The sequence below is a fragment of the Podarcis bocagei genome (genome assembly GCF_964188305.1).
Source record: "Podarcis bocagei genome assembly, chromosome: 9".
NCBI lineage: Eukaryota > Metazoa > Chordata > Lepidosauria > Squamata > Lacertidae > Podarcis > Podarcis bocagei.
In genome coordinates, this window is record NC_138134.1 from 80,132,630 (window position 1) to 80,154,181 (window position 21,552).

Below are 21,552 nucleotides of genomic sequence, written 5' to 3' on the forward strand. Positions count from 1 at the left end.
GCACAACAGAACCACATACGTACAACTGTAACTGAAATCCCATCCATGCTGACCCAGAAGTGAGAGCCACTTTGCTTAACCAGACTTACTCCGAGATAAGTGTGCACAGAATTTCCATCTTCATTCATGATAAGTCTGCAATTTACTCTTGAAGGGAATAGAGTGTTGAGCGAAGAGCCGTCGAGCGAAGGGCCCTTCCCAAAGGCACTTGCAAAGGTGAGAAAACCTTTTTCGCAGATTTCCACCCTTGGGACACCCAGCAGGTTCCATTGTGATAATCTGAGAAGGCCCAAGGGAACACCCTGAAAAAGGACCATCTCCCCCACCCCACCCCACCCCCTGGAAGAAGCTGCCTCTTCGCTGAGAACAGCTGGGGAGCCCGTCTGCTAGAGTCACCCTGCCCAAACCCGTCTGCAGGCAGATCCCTCCTAGGGAAGAGCCAGGTGGTGGTGCATCTGACCTCCTGGTCTCCTCCACTACCCTACAATTCTCCAGTTCCATTCAGAAAGGGAAGGGGGAGCCCCAGCATTGTCTCTCAGGAGCAGTGCTTTGAGAGCAGGAGGAGGCAACTGGGAGACAGAAGCCAATGAACACCCTCCACTGTGTTTTTGCTCCACACCATGGCTCGGTGGGGCCCAGTATGAGTTATGTAAAAGTAAAGGTAAAGGGACCCCTGACTGTTAGGTCCAATTGTGGCCGTCTCTGGGGTTGCGGTGCTCATCTCGCTTTATTGGCCGAGGGAGCCGGCGTACAGCTTCCGAGTCATGTGGCCAGCATGACTAAGCCGCTTCTGGCGAACCAGAGCGGCACACGGGAACGCCGTTTAACTTCCTGCCAGAGTGGTGCCTATTTATCTACTTGCACTTTGAGGTGCTTTTGAACTGCTAGGTTGGCAGGAGCAGGGACTGAGCAACGGGAGCTCACTCTGTCGCGGGGATTCAAACCGCCAACCTTCTGATCGGCAAGTCCTAGGCTCAGTGGTTTAACCCACAGCGCCACTCGCATCCCTTGAATTACGTAGAGGATGTGAATACAGGAACAATCATGCAAAAAATATATGGTACAGGCAAAAAGTTTCAATTGCCCAAGCTTTAAGTGGGCAGGTGAGTCAATTTTGTCCCAACCCTACTGAATTCCCACCCACCCACAATAACTGGCAGAGACGGGTCTGAGTTTTGCTAAAAGGGAACCCATAAAGCTCCCCAAATCAGGTCATCCTCCTTGGGCACCACTGAAGGTCCCAAGCAGTGCAGCAGAAGCAGTAGCATCGGCTGCCTCCCCAGCTGTGGTTTTGTTTGCATCTTGGAAGAGGAGAGCTGAGCTGGCAGCTGCACTCCCTAGGCAGAGAAGGGAAGCATCACAAGAACCACAGGGAAATATCTGAGAGAACAAAGAACAGAAGCATTGACTGATACCACCACACAGCAGCGTAACTGGACCCATGAACTCTGGCCTCGAAATTAGCTTTGAGAGTGCTTGAAATTCTGCATCACACAAAAAACCGGCTCCAAGAGCAACTTCTAGATTCTAGAATCCACTCTAGAAAGATCTGCAAGGAGTGCCTGGCACTTGATCTCCCAGCGCTGTGTTTGCCCGTTATCAAAGAACAGCAGCACATTATATAAATACTTTGGAAGGAGTTGCAACAAGCAGACTTAAGTGGTGGGCACTTAAAAATAAAACAGTCCGACACAAGATAACGTCTCAGAAATGAGATGGGAATGCGCATGCCAGGGCCTGAAATATGACAGCCAAACTATACTGGTACGAATGCCTCAAGCACATGGGAGGTGGGAGGAGGCAACCGACCCCAGCTCAGTGTTGCAGCGCTCTTGGCAGAACCCTGGGTCACTCCTGTCTCCCTTCTCCAGCTCAGCGACAACAACCAGGATGGCTGCATCTTGAAATCATTATTTACTTTTATTTACTTAGTGTACTTTTGTACCATTCTTCATCTTATGATGTCAGGGCAGATTACAAGTCAATAAAAACAGAGCAGGTAAAAATATACTGAACATCAACCAAAGATCAATCCTAAAACACTTTATAGAGCCAAGACAACTCCTTGCAGCTAGAGAAACTAATGCTAGCAACCTGAAAGAGCCAAGACAAACAGGCAGGTCCCAAAATGTCCATGCCAGGTGCACTTCCCAGAGGAGAGCATTCCCTAACTTGGGTGCCACCACAGAGAAGTCCCTCTCCTCCCACATCACCTCCAGATGTTCCTCAAAAAGGACCTCCCAGTTCTAAGGGACCGGGCAGGATGATCCAGGGTCCACAGTTCCTTCAGATGCTTGGGAAGGGACTACGATACTAGCAGAGGGGAAAGCGCAATTACTGCCCAAAGCCATGAACAGTCCAAAACCTGTATTTCAGCAGCACAAAGGAAAAGCTGAAAAGGGGGTGAACAAGCTTATACTCCAGGTCTGTGGGGTGGGGTGGGGGTTAATGCTTTGAGGGTGGTACCAAGGAATTGGAAACTGATTTTATCCCTCTAGAAAGGAATATCCAGATGAAGACCAAGGCATTTAAGACCCGTTTGCATTTTTCTGCTACAGTTTCTGCCTGCCCTCTACTGCCTCATGCCTTCATCCTCTCTCCTCCTCCTCCTCCTCCCTTGAAGCCCTGAAAGAAACCTCAGGCACCCACCCCGCCTTGTTACGCTACAAAGTCAGGAATCCAGCCCTGTATAGTTTAATGGGACTCCCCTCTGGGAATACTGCTCACAATGTCCACAAAATGCTAATGTCTGTTGTCCAGTGTTTTCACAAAAACCATCTCCAGGAGGCATCAGCTGAATCTCCTGGCCTCCTCTCTGGGGGCCACATGCTGCTGGAGTGTGGGGCCGATTTTGACACATGTGCACACCAGGATGCGTACACTAGGGCAGCCTCCCTCTCCTCAGCTGGTCTGTGTAGGTCAGCTGAGAAGGGAGACATTATTGCCCCCTCCACACTCACCAAATGAATTATTATTATTATTATTATTATTATTATTATTATTATTATTATTACTACTACTACTACTACTATGGTCCATCTGAGGATCAGCAGTGGGGGCAATTTGCATCCCCATCTGGCACTAAACAGGGTAGAAGCGTTTAAACCTCCCTGTCTATTCCAGCACCATGCCAATTCTAAAGAAACATTGGTGGGGGCTGCCTGGTGCAAGAGCCGAACAATTTGCTGGCAAGAGAAGTGCTCATCAGGCCCCTGGGCATTAGCTACCTCTGCATTACACAGACATACACTGTGATGTAAAATGTCACTTTCCCATCTGGGAGTCTCACATTGCCTATGCCACTCGAGGGGGGGGGACCCTTTCTGTTTCTTGGGCAAGAGAAACCAGGAAGGAGACATTCTTGTGTGGAGAAAGAGCTCAGGGGCAGAAGAACGACTCAGCTGTACAGAAGCACCTACTGTCATCAGATAGTGCTCCGTGAGGCATCTTACATAAAGCAGAAAGGCAGCCAAATAGCCAGAAACCCATAGGTTTAGACAGAAAGGATAATCAAGTTATGATTTCATATTTACACGCTTAAATGAGAATAATAAAATGTTTCACAGTCACTGTCTCAATAACCCTTTAAGATGCTGGGAGGGGAGGTAACCAGCAAATTAATGGCTGCACAGAGCTTTGAGGAGGCGACTTACAAATTCAGATTGTGTTCTTCATCATACCATGCCAGCTGCCTGTCACTACACAGAAAAAGACACCGTTCCAAATGAAAGGATCATTAAATTAAGAGAAAATTTGGAAACACAACACCAATCAATATACCATTATCAGATGCTATGACCAAGTAAAATGTGAAGTAATTACTTTCGTGACTGAGCATGACGGAAGATTAAAGTGCGGTTCTTGTCCGAGTCTTCCAAGGACAACAGAGATCCCTTGTTCCAGATAAGAGCATCTCCTTGGAACTGATTCACTAGGCAACTAGCAGGGTCCTCAAAGGAACGGAGGCAGCCTGGGACTTGCTCCCGAGTTCATCCATTGCTGCGACTACAGGATTAAGACAACCTCTCCAGGATCCTCTTGACTAAAGTGAGGGAAGCATTGATGGAGTGACCAGGGAGGACAGAGACTCACACCGGACATCTTCCTTTGGTTGCGGAGCCGCAGAAAGTGAAGGAAGGCAGGTGAAAAGATGAAAGGGCACTGCAAAAGTGAGAGCATTCGGAACACACCCAGATTTTAACACCTGCCTCTTCCATACAGTCATCTCCAGGACTCTGCTGACATTTGAATCTATTGGCATTTACTTCCTCTCATAAATCGAGCCAGCCAGGAACAAAAACGCAGGCAGGCAGGCAGGCAGGCACACCCTCCAACACAGCGGAAGGAAAGCCAACGGAAAGCCAACTTCAAAGCTAAACCTTTGCTACGTGATAAGCTCCTTCGTGCAGAACAATTTACATATGGGTTTCTGCACTTTTACCTATGCCGAAGGGCCTTCTGGAAAGAAAACAGGACATCTGAGGCAGCTCAAAGACTCTCCGCACAGGTAAGAGCCACAGGACAAAGTACCACGCACAGTGTCCCTCTTCCTGCTAGAGATCAAAACACAGAGGGTATTTCAGAGCGAAACCCATCTAAAACATGTCACTGACTAAGTCCAACCGTCTGAAGTTTTCTTTAAAAACACAAGCACTTGAAAAGTTTTGAAAAATTAACACGCCGCACATGGGCTCTCAAAACCCTCCGCAAGCAACAAAAAGCACAAACGGATACCATTTTAGAGCCTTAAGAGGAGTGCGACTGGACCAGACGAAAGGCCAACAACCTGATGGCCACAGTGGCCGGCCAAGCGGACGTCTTTGGGAAGTCCACCAGTTAAGACACTAAATGCCCTCTCCTGGTGTCCTGGAGGCAGAAGGTGACCGTCCTGACCAGCAGCCACTCCTCTATGAATTTCTCTAGACCCTTTTCAGAACTATCCAAGTCAGCCCATCACTGCCTCCTAGGAGAGCAAATTCCAGTTTTAAAATTCTCCCCACTCCCGAGGTTGCTGCAAGCAAAGGCACAAGCACAACGGCAGGGGGAAAGAAGCAGGTGCACCGTTCTTTTGCCCCACAGCTGTGGGGTAAAAGGGAATGGCAGTGTCTAGATAGCCCATCTCAGATCATCGGTCTCAGGGTATGGGATGGAGCTAAGCAGATCCTGCTCCGATCAGGGCCTGGATGGGAAACTGCCTGGGAGCCCCACGTAAGCATTAGAACTGGGGTATAAACGGAATAAACTCTGCAATGTGGGAAAGGAAGGTTAATGTGGAGAAGTCGGGGCGGCACCAGGCAGAAAGGAACCATCATGGTCAGGGGGCAAAGTGGCACCTCCTCCCATTGACCCTGAAACAGACTGCAGGGTTCCCTGGTTAGGGTCTTGGCTACTCCGTGGGGGCCCTTTGGGTGCTGATGGGCTCCAACTCCCACCATCCCTGTCAACAACCCATGCAGACTGGGGGTGAAGGCGGTTGGGAGTCCAACAACAAGCCTGATGAGGAACGGTTGAAGGAGTTGGGGGTGTTTAGCCTGGGAGTGAAGACACTGAGCGGTATCTTCAAGTATCAGCCAGCGATGTTTCCATGCGGCTTGCTACAAAGTTACAGATGGGGCACGGAAAGGCAACAGAATGACAGAACCATATGGCTGGAAGGGATCCCAAGGGTCATCCAGCCCAACCCACTGCAACGCTGGGGTCAGGGCAGGAGTGGTTAGAAGGATGCCTCCGAAACTTAGCAGCCGGGAACCCCAAAGCGAGGGGGGCTCCCAGCTCCCCTTTGGGTCTTCCTGTCCCGGGCACCCAGACTGGCACCCGCCGTGAGAAGAGGGTGAGGGCCAAAGGGGGGGGCTTTGGGCCTGATCCAGCAGGCAGGTTCTTTTCTGGAGGAGAACGGCCTCTGATGCCAGAGGGGACCAGGGGGGGGGGGGAGAGAGAGAAGCAGCGGGGGGTGGTGCACCTACACGGCGACCCCAAAAGAGGGGGACCCCAAAAGCCCCTTCCTCCCCGACCCCTCCTGCTCCAAGCCCCGCCGGGGGGGGAGGGGGCGGGGTTGACCCTCTGCCCACCCGAAGCCCCCCTCGGGAATGATGATGGGGGGCCCCTCGGAATCTCACCCCCACCCCCGCGGGGGGAGGGGTCCTGGGGGCGAGGAGGGGTCCAGCGGGGGGGAGGGGGGGCTGGAGAGGTTGCCATGGCGACCGAGCCCTCCCCCCCTGGGCGGGCACCTGAGGGTGGGCCCCAGGCAGGCCGTGTCGGTGCTGTCCACCTCGCGCAGGATCCGCTCGTGCTCGGCCGCCGTCTCGGGGCTCTCCGGCTCCGCCATCCCGTCCGCCCAGCCCGGCCGGACACAGGCAGGCAGCAGGCGGCCCGCCTAGGCCGCGCCCCCCTCCCAGCCGTAGCAATGGCAACGGCGCCGCACGGCCCGCCCCGCCGCCCGCGCAAGGCCTGCCGGGAAGTGTAGTCCTCAAGGGAGGAGCCAGGCGCTGCGCTTCCGCGGGACGGCGCCGGCCGCTCTAGGCCGAGGGGTCTCTGGGGCGAAGCATTAGCGGCGCCTGCTGGCCGGGAGGCGCCTCTCGGCTGCTCAGCTGGATTTTCTGGCTGCTGCTCCGGATAGAGAGGCCAGGAGCTGAATGAGTGGCAGGCAGCCCAGGGCAGGAATGCCCTTCATTCCTTTATTCATCATTTATAAGCCACCCTTTATAAATCAATCATGATTTATATTCATGATTTCTAAACCACCCTTCAGCCTGTTACGGAAGTTACGGGGGAAAACATATTTAAAGTTAAATATTACAAATATTATGCCTGAATGTATCCTTCCAACTTGGCAGCTCAGGGAGGTCACCTAGCTTTAAAACTAATATAAAATCATCTCCTTTCCCAGTTCCCCCCATTCCAAAGCTATTTTCCCCTTGCAAAAGGACTCCAGGAAATGTCCAGAGGTGACAACTGCTGGGCTCCTTGTTAGCCAAGGAAGCCAAATCTCATCCCCTGACTCGCCTCAGGCTCCAGACATGCAAAGGAACTTCTATTGTACTTTTGGGTGGTGGGCACTTAAGACATATTTGTCTATGCTCATCTTATACCTGAGTCTTGCCCCGCCATGTCTGCTTATGCTAATCTGGTACCAAGGACTTGTCTGGACAGGTTTGCCAAGGTTAAACTAGTGTAACCCCTGTCTACCCCTCCCCTTTGGTGATATGTCAGTGATGTAGCAAGGATGCTGTACGAACTGTATTCTGGGATGTGGTGGGAAAGTTTTAAAAGTCCTTGCCACCCCATCCTCGGGTTTCAAATTTGCTCTTTGAACCTGTTGTGCAATAAACTTTGGTCTACAGCGATTTGCTCCGGTTGGTGCTGACTCCTTCCTTTATTCCGCAGGGCTCTGCCCGACCAGCTGGGGGACTGAGCAGCCTCGCACCTAGATTTTTCCATAACAAGCCAAAGATGATGATGATAATGATGACGATCTGTTTCTATACCCCACCTTCTTCCCTGACTGGCAGATAAAAGCAAGAACCTCCACAAACACAGGGGGGAGACCGAGGAAAATAACCCAGTTGATAGAATGAAAATGATGTACATAAATCTGTTGAAATCCTACGCTGAATAGAAATGCATAGCTCCAGGTACGTAGCCGTGTTGGTCTGAGGCAGTCAAAATAAAAAATAAAATAAAATAAACTGTCCAGTAGCACCTTATAGAGCAACTAAGTTTGTTCTGGTATAAGCTTTCAGGTATCTGAAGAAGTGTGCATGCACACGAAAGCTTATACCCAGAACAAACTTAGTTGGTCAATAACAGGCATAATAATAATAATAATAATAATAATAATAATAATAATAATAATAATAATTTATTATTTGTACCCCGCCCATCTGGCTGGGTTTCCCCAGCCACTCTGGGCGGCTTCCATAGAAACCAAAAAAACACTAAAATATCATACATTAAAAACTTCCCTGAACAGGGCTGCCTTAAGATGTCTTCTGAATGTCAGGTAGTTGTTTATCGTTTTGACATCTGATGGGAGGGCGTTCCACAGGGCGGGCGCCACTACCGAAAAGGCCCTCTGCCTGGTTCCCTGTAGCTTTGCTTCTCGCAATGAGGGAACCGCCAGAAGGCCCTCGGCGCTGGACCTCAGCGTCCGGGCAGAACGATGGGGGTGGAGACGCTCCTTCAGGCAAACGCGGCCCTCCAGATGTTTTGGGACTACAGTTCCCATCATCCCTGACCACTGGTCCTGCTAGCTAGGGATCATGGGAGTTGTAGGCCAAAAACATCTGGAGGGCCGAGTTTGCCTATGCCTGGTCTATAAGGTGCTACTGGACAATTTTTTATTTATCTTTATTTTTTATTGTTATATAAACCACTGAGCCTCTTGGGCTTGCCGATCAGAAGGTCAGCGGTTCGAATCCCCCCGACGGGATGAGCTCCCATTGCTCAGTCCCAGCTCCTGTCAACCTAGCGGTTTGAAAGCACGCCAGTGCAAGTACATAAATAGATACGGCTGCAGCGGGAAGATACTGTAAACACTGTTTCCATGCGCTGCTCTGGTTCTCCAGAAGCGGCTTAGGCATGCTAGTCACAGGACCCGAAAAAACTGTCTGCGGAGCAGACAAATGCCAGCTCCCTCAGCCTGTAAAGAGAGATGAGTGCTGCAACCCCAGAGTCGTCTGCGACAGGACATAACTGTCAGGGGTCCTTTACCTTTAAGAAATGCATAATAAAAGCTGGACATGCACCTGCTTATAGCAGCTGGGATGAACATCAGTGGGTTTTTTGGGGGGGACTCTGCAGCCCCATAGGAGAGCTGCACCCCAGCAGAGTGTCTGAGCAGGGCAAGATTCCAGGGGTTCCAGGCATTCTCCCAGGGTTCGCGTTCCCTTTGGAAACGAGCCGCAGCAGAGGCTGTGGCGTCTTTAGGATATATAGTTTATTTATACATGTACCACCAACCTGAGCATAGATCAAACACTGTGCGATGGCATCAGGACAATGTTGGGTGGTCCAGAAAAGCCAGATGGATTCCAGAATTATTGGCGGGGGGGGGGGAGACACCTGCCGGTCTTCTTGGCCCCTCTGCTCCTGGCCGAGTTGGAGCTGCAGGTTGGGAGAACGTTGCTGCTGTTGCACCCAGGGCCTGCTTGGGGTCTTCCTTTTGGGGCACCTAGCTGGCCGCTGAGAGAAGACGATGCTGGACTTGACAGGCCATTGGCAAGGTAGGTCTTATGTTCTTATGATCTGAAGGTAGGAATAAGCAGGCTTGCTGATGGTACTAAATTACTGAGGGTCATCAAAACAAAAAGAGAACAGGAATAGCTTTAAAAGGACTTCTGTTGGCTGCTGTGGACGAGATGGGGCCCCTTTGGCCTCATACAACCGCAGGGCTCTTCTGAAGACAGGGCTTCCCAAACTTGGGTCTCCAGCTGATTTGGACTACAGTTCCCATCATCCCTGACCGCTGGCTGTGCTAGCTAGGGATGGTGGGAATTGTAGTCCAAATCAGCTGACTTAAGTTATTGCCTTAAACATGACAGAGTCGAGAGGCAGACAACCCACCACAATTCCACACACACCAGTTTAGACCAAGCCAAGTGATGATTTTATTAAGGAAGATGGGATGAGAAGAGGGAAGGAATGACTGGGTTACATGGCCGGGAAAACAGAAAGACATTTAGAAAATGGAGCCTCTATCTTGACGGCTAGTAGTATCTTGTGAACTGACTGAGCTCAGTATAGTCTCACCCGTGACAATGAACCTGAATGTCCAACACTTCTCTGGACATGTGGCTTCTGTCCTGACCGCCTCTCTCTGAGGAAAGGGAGGTCCTTTTCAGTTACTCGTGACTACAGGGCAGAGAGAGAAAGGCATTTATGACTGCTTATTTCCTTGACATACTGTAATCAACTTTATGACTGTGCTTTCTAGTCAAAGAGCTCTTTGACCAGCAAACACAATCAGGCATCCCTTGTAAAGCATTTAACAGCCAATCTGCACGGCTAATGTGGTCAGGCAGAAATGAAACATCTTCCTCTGTTAAAGGCCAAATAAGCGTTGCAGATGGCGGAAGCATGGGTGAAATCGGTAGTAACACTGAACCGATGAATGCTGAAAGCAAAACAATGTTGAGTGGGGCCAAACACCATCATCGCCCATGCCTCACAGGTCGTTCTCTCCGTACAGTGGGCAAGCTGCCTCTGGGATCTACAGGAGTCAATGCTCTTCTCCACATGCGCCCTCCCATCACAGAGAGAGCCAGTGTGGTGTAGTGGTTAAGAGCAGTGGACTCGTAATCTGGTGAACCGGGTTCGATTCCCCGCTCCTCCACATGCAGCTGCTGGGTGACCTTGGGCCAGTCACACTTCTCTGAAGTCTCCTAGCCCCACTCACCTCACAGAGTGTTTGTTGTGGGGCAGGAAGGGAAAGGAGATTGCGAGCAAGGTGGGCAAGCTGCCTCTGGGAGGATGTACTCTGGGAGGATGTCAATGCTCTTCTATACATGCGCCCTCCCTGTGAAGGCCGCCTTGTATCGGGAAGATATTAATGTTTGATGTTTCAGTATGTTCTGATATATGCCGTGAGTCACCCAGTGTAGCTGGGGAAACCCAGCCAGATGGGCAGGGCATAAATAATAAAATTAATATGTAAAAAGGCCCAGAGAAGCACAAATGCTCTGCCAGCTTGGCCTCCCCACTGAGCTGGCCACGCCTTTATCCTTGTAGCTGAGACCCCCTTCCTTGTTGGGCCCAGGAGAGCCACCCCTAGGCAGCAGCAGCAGCACCCCAACTGTTTTTTTCTACCAAAGCCCCACAGGCTCCATTCCCCTCCGAGTGGCCCTGCTCGGTCCGCACTGTCAGAGGCAGCCATGCTTCCGAGTACCCACTCCGGGGGAGAGGGGTGTTGCACATCTGTGAGAGCAGGCTGGGTCCCCTTTGGCCTCATCCAGCGGGGCTTGGCTTCGTTCATCTCACAACGCTCTCAACCTTCCATCAGAAAGGCCTCAGGAGGACCGCAAATGGGCTTCTGCTTCCAAGGAGGAATCCTACACAAACCACACGCTCCTGCTTCTCTGCAAAGGGGGCAGAAGCCCAGCAGATGCACTGGGCAGTGGTTAAGCTCACGGAATGGCTCAAGCAGACTGACCAGAGACATCTCTAAAGAGCAGGAAATAGAAAGAGGATCCCTGCACAGAATGAGGGCCTTTCATTGCCACCCTCTGCGCTCCTCCAAGCGGCAGAACCATTTCTCCAGCTAGACTTTCTTTCCTTTCAGATCACACCCTCCCTCTCCTTGTGTGTGCAGCGCAAACGTTTCCCAGGTGTTCCTCCCATCCTCCCCTCTTCCTGAGCTTGGCTCCCTCCTCTCCTTCCACACAGCCCCTGAGAGAAGACTAGACAAGCCATTGGCAAGGTAGGTCTTATGTTCTTATGATCTGAAGGTAGGAATAAGCAAGCTTGCTGATGGTACTAAATTACTGAGGGTCATCGAAACGAAAAGACAATGGGAAGATCTCAAAAAGGACTTCTCTTGGCGGCTGTGGACGAGATGGGGCCCCTCTGGCCTCATACAACTGCAGGGCTCTTCTGAAGACACGGCTTCCGAAACTTGGGTCTCCAGCTGATTTGGACTACAGTTCCCATCATCCCTAGCTAGCAGGGCCAGCAGTCAGGGATGATGGGAACTGTAGTCCAAAAACAGCTGGAGACCCAAGTTTGGGAAACCCTGACTAAAGTTATTGCCTTAAACATGACAGTCGAGAGGTAATAATAATAATAATAAATTTTTATTTATACCCCACCCTCCCCAGCCAAGACCGGGCTCAAGTAAACAACCCACCACAATTCCACAGACCAAGCCAAGTGATGATTTTATTAAGGAAGATGGGATGAGAAGAGGGAAGGAATGACTGAGTTACATGGCCAGGAAAACAGAAAGACATTTAGAAAATGGAGCCTCTATCTTGACGGCTAGTAGTATCTTGCCAATCAACTGAGCTCAGTATAGTCTCACCCGTGACAATGAACCTGAACGTCCAGCACTTCTCTGGACATGTGGCTTCTGTCCTGACCGCCTCTCTCTGAGGAAAGGGAAGCACTTTTCGGTTACTCGTGACTACAGGGCCGAGAGAGAACGGCATTTACGACTGCTTATTTCCTTGACATAAAAAACCATCTGACTGTGCTTGCTAGTCAGAGAGCTCTTTCACCAGCAAACAGTCAGGCATCCCTCGTAAAGAATTAAACTGCCAATCTGCACGGCTAACGTGGTCAGCCAGAAATGGAACATCTTCCTCTGTAAAAGGCCAAATAAGCATTGCAGCTGGCTGAAGCATGCGTGAAATCGGTAGCAATACTGAACCAATGAATGCTGAAAGCAAAACAAAATTGTGTGGGACCAAACGCCATCGTCGCCCATGCCTCACAGGTCGGTCTCTCAGTAAGGTGGGCAAGCTGCCTTCGGAATGTACAGGAATCAATGCTCTTCTCCACATGCGCCCTCCCATCACAGAGAGAGCCAGTGTGGTGTAGTGGTTAAGCTCATGGAATGGCTCAAGCAGACTGACCAGACATCTCTAAAGAGCAGGAAATAGAAAGAGCAGCCCTGCACAGAATGAGCGCCTTTCATTGCCACCCTCTGCGCTCCTCCAAGAGGCAGAACCATTTCTCCAGCTAGACTTTCTTTCCTTCCAGATCCCAGCCCAACTGGTCACCTTGTGGAAGGACTATGTTGGGTTCCTTGATGCTTGGGACACCAAGGGTACAGGGAAACCTTCCACATCCCTACCTCCCCTTGTGTGTGGAGCGCAAACTCTTCCCAGGTGTTCCTCCCATCCTCCCCTTTTCCTGAGCTTGGAACCCTCCTCTCCTTCCACACGGCCCAGGCTCAGAACTTGGCAGATGCTTCCACAATATGCAAGGCCATGGCCGCTGCGTCCAGAGAGAAAGCTGAACACAAGTCCTACAGAGGTGAAGCACAGAGCAGCAAAAGCCTAGGAGGTGCCAGGAGAAGAAGAAGGCTTGGCGCTTTTTATTCAGATATCGTAGAAGTCAACATGAGCCCCCGATTCAAAGGTGTTTGCGAGAAGAAGATCCAACAGCTTCTGGGAGGAGATGTCGCAATCCAGCAGTTCCCCGCGTTCCTTCATGTGCAGGAACATCTTCCGCAGCTCCAGGTTTCCCGATCTGGTGCGAGCCTCTTCCTGCATATCCGTGTCCAGGGGACCTGGAAGAGAAGGCAAGAGGTGATTCCTCCATTGCAGGGCATTGGGCAGAACGGGTTCCTTCCAACTCTTCAGTTCTATGGTTTTATGATTCCTGGGGAGGGGAGCAATGGGCCCATCAGCGGACTGCCAGCAAGAGACGATGGAACGGCTGGTGACGCCGGAAGCCAGACCAGCTGGCAGACCCCAGACTCACCTGGCGCATAGCTGAGCACCCTGATGTCTGGCTCTTCTGCCGCTAGGACCCGGAACATCATGTCCCGGGCAGCTTTCCCAGTGCAGTAGAGGGCCCAAGTCTGGAAGGGTTTCAGAGCGCAGAGCGAGGAGACATTGACCACCGTTCGGCACAAGCCAGGCTCAGCAGGGAAGGCCTTCAGGAGGGAGGAGGTGAGGCACAGGGCTGAGGTGACGTTGAAGGCCAGGTAGGTGTTGACTTCGCCGGGGCTGGTGAAGTCCAAGAAGGATTTGGAAACATCGCCAAGAGAAGCTAGAAGAGAAAGAAGACCCCTGTTTGTTTATCCATAAGTGCTTCTTCAGACTAGACCAGCGGTTCCTGAAGTGGGGCTTGGGATTCTGTAGGGGGGCACAAAAAGACAAGGCATGACAGGGTGGGGGCGTTGGAGGTGTAAATGTATATCAGACTCTGAAACGTTGTCACCACAGGATCAAGTTCATCCGGTTTGTTGAGTTAATTAAACAAAATAGTTTTAAATATGCAATTGTCACTGTTTGAAATTGCACTGAGTTATCCGTCCTAGTGCGCCATGCAAAGCGCTATTCTGACTGATGCTTTTTATAGGATAGGGTAAGGAGGAACTGGGGGTGAGTTTGTGGAGCCAGGGGGGCAGTGGCCCAAAAGAGTTTGGAAACCACAGAACCGGAGGATAGGAACAGCCTCGCAGGCAGAAGCTCCCCATATCTGGGATAAGCCAAGCAGCTCAAAAGCAAAGCTTTTCAGATCATGCTGGGAGTGAGGAAAAGGCATAAATTGGGGACAAGAACAGAAAGGGAGGGAGGGAGGGAGAGCACATTAGGGGCACCACCCCAAACAAGATCACACAGAAACCTCACCCCTTTATACAGTACAGTGGTGCCTCAGGTTAAGAACTTAATTCGTTCTGGAGGTCTGTTCTTAACCTGAAACTGTTCTTAACCTGAAGCACCACTTTAGCTAATGGGGCCTCCTGCTGCTGCTGCTGCACCGCCGCAGCACGATCATCCTATTTTCATCCTGAAGCAAAGTTCTTAACCCGAGGTACTATTTCTGGGTTAGCGGAGTCTGTTACCTGAAGCGTATGTAATCTGAAGCGTATGTAACCCGAGGTACCACTGTACATGCTATGGAGCTGGGAGACCTGTGGCTGGGAGCTTAGGGTTCTCAAAGGTGAGGTGGAGGCCAACTGCTCAGGGCAAGACAAGGTCTGAAAGTATTCTGAACATGGAGGAAGACCTGGCTGACAGTGGCGTAGCGTGGTGGGTGTAGGGGGGGCCGGCCGCACCAGGCGCAACATCTGGGGGTTAGGGTTAGGGGGCACAAATCCACGGGTTAGGGGGCGCAAATTACTTGCCTTGCCCCGGGTGCTGACAACCCACGCTACGCCACTGCTGGCTGAGGAGGACTAACCCTTGCAGGAAGGGGGGCACCACCATTAAGAGACAGCGCAAAAGCAAAAGGATGTTTCGCGCACACATACAAACACCCTGCTTATGGGTGAAAGAGGGGGGGTGTTTTTGTTTCCAAGGGGGCTTTCCTTGCATGTCGGAGCCTACACAGCCAGGTGTGGCATCTCCCAGCACAAAGGGGCCGAGATGATCCACGGAAGAGAGCGGAGTCTGGCACAAGCAACTAGGTGAACTAGGTGCCCAAGGATCCCCCTGGCTTGGAAGTTCCCAAGCACCACACTCCCTCGTTTTCCTTCCGAGGAGCTGCAAGTGGATCCGAAGTGGGGGCGCTTGAATCCGCGCACTTGTCATCTCCGCTACATTCCCACAGCAACAACCCCAAAGTTATGTTTGCTGTGGACCCCAAAACTACAGTGGTACCTCGGGTTACATACGCTTCAAGTTACATACGCTTCAGGTTACAGACTCCGCTAACCCAGAAATAGTACCTTGGGTTAATAACTTTGCTTCAGGATGAGAACAGAAATCATGCTCCGGCGGCGCGGCAGCAGCAGGAGGCCCCATTAGCTAAAGTGGTGCTTCAGGTTAAGAACTGTTTCAGGTTAAGAACGGACCTCCGGAACGAATTAAGCACTTAACCCGAGGTACCACCGTAATTCACAAGGCTCACATATCCCGCTTCAGCAACGGAATATGCGTTCACCGCCTTCTCTTCCGCCCTCGGTTTCCCTCCTGGCGCTTTAGGAAGCAGAAAAGCCCGCTGCCACCGGGAACTTACAATCTCCCTACCACGCGGAGGAAGAAAAAGATGGATGCAGAAATAAACAAGGGAGGGGGGAAGCAAGGACACCCGTCTGGTGTGCGTAACGGCAGCGCGCGTGGATTTGGGGTCTTTGCCAAGACTGCCCCCGCTTAGCCCTTTCCCCGGGAACTGGCCTTTCTAAGGATGCAGAGCAGCCCCTGCAGGAAGCCGCCGCCAAGCCGGTCCCGCAGCTGCCTCCGGACCTGGAGGAGGAAGGCACTCTGCACGCGCTCAGGAGCGCGTCTCGGCGCGCCCGCTCACCGGCGTTGTTGACGAGCAGCAGCCGCTCCAGCGGCCCGTCCCCGCGGAGCTCCCGGGCGGCGCGCACCACGCGCTGCAGCCCGTCGTCCGTGGCCAGGTCGGCGGGCAGGCCGCGCACGCGGAGCGCCGGGCAGGCGGCGCGCAGCTCGCCCTCCAGCTGCTCCAGCGCGGCCGCCGAGCGCGCCACCAGCAGCAGCGCCGAGCCGGGCGCCAGGCGCGGGGCCAGCAGGCGCGCCAGGCTCCGGCCGAAGCCTCGCGAGGCGCCCGTCACGATGCCCACGGCGCGGCCCAGACCCGCCGCCCGACCGACCGCCTCTCCGTCCATGGCCGCTCGGAAGCCGGGCGCGCCACTCGTGCGCTTTTACGCACGGCGCTCCGAGGCGGGACCGGGCGCTGCAAAGACCCCGCCCGGCGAAAGGAGGAGACGCGCGCCGGGTGCTTTTATGCCCACCGCCTAGAAATGCGAAAAGCTGTGTAGCAAATACATAAACGCCCCATTGAGCTCTGGCTAGGCAAGAATGTTTTTAATCTCCTTGGCATCCGAAAGTGAAACGAAGAGGGCTGGCGGGCGACGGGTCCTCTCTTCCCTGGTGGAAATCCCCGCCCCGACTTCTCTTTCTTACTGGCTTTGGCCTCGGATCAGAGCAATCGGGAATGAGATGTGGAAAGTGCGGGATAAGCAAATGATTAATGGGAAGAGATAGAATGACACTGCAGACAAATAGGATGACGGTTTAGGGGGAGGTTGTCGCTGTTATTTATATTATTATTACTTGTATCTTTTAGATACAATTGTCTTTTCCTTCACAAATCCTGCCTTAAGGGCACATGTAAGATATGAACAGGGTGTGAGCCTGTGACCTGGCTCAGGAACTAATTATTTATCATTGCAAAAGACTGGCCAGGCTCCCCAGGTAATCCCACCAAGTGACCATTAATTGGTAACCTGCCAGACAGGAGATAACTCACTCAGATTTCTGTTGTAGACCGCCTTTTCTGCGATGTAGGTATGATGTTTCTGGGGGCGGTCTTGGACTCCAGGGCAGGCAATTTATTTATTTATTTTTATAATATTTTTTATTGCTTTTTTCCAGATAGATATCAGTACAAAGAAACAAGAAAAACAAGAAAAGAAAAAGAAAGAAAAAAGAAAAGCTGATTTTTCCAAAGCTTATTTCAATCCTCCAACGAACTTCCCCACATCTCCCGCACAATGCAATCTTTAAAATAAATTTGTCAGCAAATTATAACCTTGTTTCATGTGTTTCTTTTATACTTTCAGTTGCCTTTTAAGTTTAAATTACTTACTATCCAATTACTCTATAAACACATATATTATCCTTATTTAAACATTTAAACATTGGTTCTTTCGTTAATGTTATCTAATTTCAATGTCAGCAACTCTCATTGCTGGAGCTAACCTTTCCAAATCATGCGAATTTTTATAGTTCATATAACTTATAAAATTTTTGCAAATAGTCCTTAATTTTTTTCCAGTCCTCCTCAGTTGTTTCTTCTCCCAAGTCTCGGATTCTGGCAGTCATCTCGGCCAATTCCATATAGTCCATCAATTGCGTTTGCCACTCTTCCAGTGTGGGCAAATCTTGAGTCTTCCAATATTTGGCGATAAGGATTCTTGCTGCTGTAGTTGCATACATAAAAAACGTTCTATCCTTCTTTAACACCTTTTGGCCGACAATGCCCAAGAGGAAGGCCTCCGGTTTCTTAGGAAAGGTGTACTTAAACACCTTTTTTAACTCATTGTAGATCATTTCCCAGAAGGCCTTCACTCTTGGACAGGTCCACCAAAGGTGAAAGAATGTCCCTTCAGCCTCCTTGCATTTCCAACATTTGTTATCAGAGAGATGATATATCTTAGCAAGCTTGACTGGGGTCATGTACCACCTGTATATCATTTTCATAATGTTTTCTTTCAGGGCATTACATGCCGTAAATCTCATACCGGTGGTCCATAACCTTTCCCAGTCTTCAAACATAATGTTGTACCCAATGTCTTGAGCCCATTTTATCATGGCTGATTTAACTGTTTCATCCTGGGTATTCCATTTAAGCAGCAAGTTATACATTCTCGATAATACCTTGGTCTTTGGTTCTAACAACTCTGTTTCAAGTTTCGATTTTTCCACCTGGAATCCTGTTTTTTTATCCAACTTAAAAACCTCATTAATTTGGGCATAATGAAACCAATCTTGCACCTTATCCTTTAATTTTTCATAGCTCTGCAATCTCCAATTACCTCCTATATTTTCTATTATTTCCCAATATTTCGGCCAACTGGCCTCCATATTGGGTTTTTTCCGGGCCTTGGCCTCAATTGGTGATAACCACCTCGGAGTCTTACTTTCAAGTAAGTCCTTATATTTTGTCCAGACCATAAATATTACTTTCCTGACAATATGGTTTTTAAACATCTTGTGTGTTTTAACCTTGTCATACCACAAAAACGCATGCCATCCTAACGAATTATTGAAACCTTCCAGATCTAGGACATCAGTGTTCTCTAACAAAATCCAATCTTTCATCCAGCAGAAGGCTGCAGCTTCGTAGTATAACCTTAAGTCTGGCAGGGCAAACCCCCCTCTTTCTTTTGCATCAGTTAGTATTTTAAACTTTATTCGGGGCTTTTTGCCCTGCCAGACAAACTTTGAAATATCCTTCTGCCACTTTCCAAAACATTCCACTCTGTCCACGATCTGTAAGGTTTGAAACAAAAACAGCATTTTTGGCAAAACGTTCATCTTTATAGCTGCGATTCGGCCTAACAAGGAAAGTTTCAGTCTTGACCAAATTTCTAGATCTTTTTTCACTTCCGACCAACATTTTTCATAGTTGTCTTTAAATAAATTCAAATTTTTGGAAGACAAGTTGACCCCCAGGTATTTCACCTTTTTAACCACATTCAATTCTGTTTCCCTCTGAAACCCATCTGTTTCTAAAGGTGTTAAATTCTTTCCCAGTACCTTAGTTTTTTGTTTATTCAACTTAAATCCCGCCACCCGACCAAATTCTTGAATCAGTTCTAAAACTCTTTTTGTACTAGATTCTGGCTCCTGTAATGTTAAAACCAGGTCATCTGCGAAAGCTTTCAGTTTGTATTGTTTCCCAGGGCAGGCAATTTAAAGGGTGGGCACACCTTTGTTCTGGGTCCTCCTGCGTGTGAGGGGAGCACCCTGTTGCAACAGTTTAATAAAGATCAGGCTTCTTAGCTGCTTTGCTTCTCAATATTCTCTGGTTGGCCTCTGTTCTTTTCTCTTACCAATAGGGAACCCACTTAAGGACTCTATACGGGCTCTTGGATACCCCATAAGGGAAGAAGGGCAGGTTTTGTTTACAACACTGTAGATACCGATGCGGGAGAGACATGTGTTGTTGCAGCCGGGGCAGGTGAAGGCGCCCGGTTGTGCTGCTGCAGATGCGCCAGGGCGTCTCTGCTCTCTGCACTCCTCCCGGCTGTCATTCCTCCTCTGGGCACTGCTGAGGACGCACAATTTGACTGTCTGTTTGCAGGCACTGCGAGGGATTCCCCCAAGGCAGGCTTGATGTTGCCAGCCGCCATGTCTCGTTTGCAGACATTTTTGTGACGCAGAATGGGCCTGCCAGTGGGCCAGGTGCCTGCAGCCAGCAGGAACTTCTACCCGACTTTTCTGATTCAAAGAGTGACCTGAGCTCAGGTTGACAAACAGAGCAGATAAGACCGAAGCAAACAAAGCTGATGCATAGAAGGTCAAGGACACATGGGAGGCCTTGGGAGCCAGCCGTGCAACAGTGCTGCCTCCTTGTGGTGACAGTGAGCGCTTCAAGACAGTCAATGTTTTCCGAGTGGGATTCCGTCGCATCCCAGCAAATTCAGGTGGTGCAATTTTAGTTGATTGGGAGCTCTTGCACAACAAACCCATTTCCCCAAAACATCCTGAAATATTCAAAAGCACAATTCAAAGTGTTGGTGCTGACCTTTAAAGCCCTAAACAGCCTTGGCCCATCTCCACCCCCCATCGTTCAGCCCGGACACTGAGGTCCAGCTCCGAGAGCCTTCTGGCGGTTCCCTCCCTGCGAGAAGTGAGGTTTTCAGGAAGCAGGAGAGGGCCTTCTTGGTAGTGGCACCTGCCCTGTGGAACGCCCTCCCACCAGATGTCAAAGAGAACAACGACTACCAGACTTTTAGAAGACATCTGATGACAGCCCTGTTTAGGGAAGTTATTACTGTTTGAGGTTCTATTGTGCTTTTCATTCTGTTGGGAGCCGCCCAGAGTGGCTAGGAAAACCCAGCCAGATGGGTGGGGTAAAAATAATAAATATTATTATTATTATGCTTTTAAAATAAGGGAAGTGACAAGAAAATGCACTGGAAAGTGTGGGACAATAACTCTTGCAGCGGCACACCTTTGAATCTCGCTACAAGCAAATCAGGATGAATGCTCATTAAACAGATTGCATGGAAGTGATGAACAAAACCCAACATCTCCTGAAAGGCAGAGAGGAAGCTGTGCAAATGGATCCACAACTGGCGACAGCAATGCTTCTGGATCCCAGTTGCTGGACTCCTGATGGGGGTTTCCGCTTGGGGCATCTGGTGGGCCATTGTGAGAACAGGATGGCGGTCAAGATGGGCCACTGGCCTCATCCAGCAAGACTCTTCTCAGGATCCAGGACTGAGCTGGGTGGACCAGTTGTCTGATTCAGTATAAGGCAGCTTCCTATGAAAGGCAGAGAGAAGCACACATTGAAATCTCAAGGATGTGCTTAATTTTAGTGAAACATACCATATGTCAAGGGATGCAGGTGGCACTGTGGGTTAAACCACAGAGCCTAGGACTTGCCGATCAGAAGGTCGGCGGTTCGAATCTTCGCGATGGGGTGAGCTCCCGTTGCTCGGTCCCTGCTCCTGCCAACCTAGCAGTTCAAAAGCATGTCAAAGTGCAAGTAGATAAATAAGTACCGCTCCGGCGGGAAGGTAAACGGTGTTTCTGTGCGCTGCTCTGGTTCGCCAGAAGCGGCTTAGTCCTGCTGGCCACATGACCCGGAAGCTGTACGCTGGCTCCCTCGGCCAGTAAAGCGAGATGAGCGCCGCAACCCCAGAGTCGGTCACGACTGGACCTAATGGTCAGGGGTCCCTTTATCTTTACCTTTACCATATGTCATTGTAACATACTGTACTAAAAGAATGAGGTGTGGTGTGGCATGGTATATAAAATGAATTAAGCTACTGTATTCCAAATGCCCCAACTATTTCCAGATGATGGAAATCATTTTTATCTCCCTCATGTAGCCAAAAGAGGGCGCTGAGAGACCAGCCAAGTTCCTCTTGAAGCAGATGCCCCTGTTTCTGGCTGCAGTGGTTTTCCAGCTAAGGCCTGTCTGGGACAGAGAGGAACTGGCCCCCCGTAGTAACCTCCAGACTGGACTGCTTCAGCATGCTCTTTGTGGGGCTGTGCTTGACCCAGAAACTTTGTTGCCTGTTTAATATTCTAGCTTTCCTCCCATCGGAACCCAGGGTGGCACCAAAGGAATGAGATTAAATATGTGCTTAAATGTGATTGATAATAATAATAATAAATTTTTATTTATACCCCGCTCTTCCCGGTTCAGAAAACTGGGCTCAGGGCAGCTAACAACAAATTTAAA

General features: G+C 50.3%; 2 protein-coding genes and 2 long non-coding RNA genes across 4 annotated transcripts in view; 2 read left to right on the forward strand and 2 right to left on the reverse strand.

Moving 5' to 3' along the window:
- EXOC6B (exocyst complex component 6B) overlaps window positions 1-6,353 on the reverse strand; it is a 228,979-nt gene extending 222,626 nt beyond the window's left edge. Inside the window, exon 1 of the mRNA XM_081207034.1 lies at window positions 6,228-6,353. Coding sequence (XP_081063160.1) covers window positions 6,228-6,325 — 98 coding nt within the window. The 5' untranslated portion in view covers window positions 6,326-6,353. The remainder of the gene's footprint in view (window positions 1-6,227) is intronic.
- Window positions 1-21,552, forward strand: part of LOC308594441 — a 65,109-nt gene that overhangs the window by 20,138 nt on the left and 23,419 nt on the right. The gene's annotated exons all lie outside the window — the stretch shown is intronic.
- Window positions 9,266-12,802, forward strand: LOC308594959. The gene is made up of 2 exons (XR_014011705.1): window positions 9,266-10,266; window positions 11,112-12,802. It is a non-coding gene; the product is annotated as an uncharacterized lncRNA (long non-coding RNA).
- SPR (sepiapterin reductase) lies at window positions 11,851-16,249 on the reverse strand. Its single transcript, XM_081208523.1, has 3 exons — window positions 15,910-16,249; window positions 13,420-13,710; window positions 11,851-13,225 (listed from the first exon to the last, which is right to left on the reverse strand). The coding sequence occupies exons 1-3, from the start codon at window positions 16,232-16,234 to the stop codon at window positions 13,035-13,037; spliced, it is 807 nt and encodes a 268-aa protein (XP_081064649.1). The 5' UTR covers window positions 16,235-16,249; the 3' UTR covers window positions 11,851-13,034.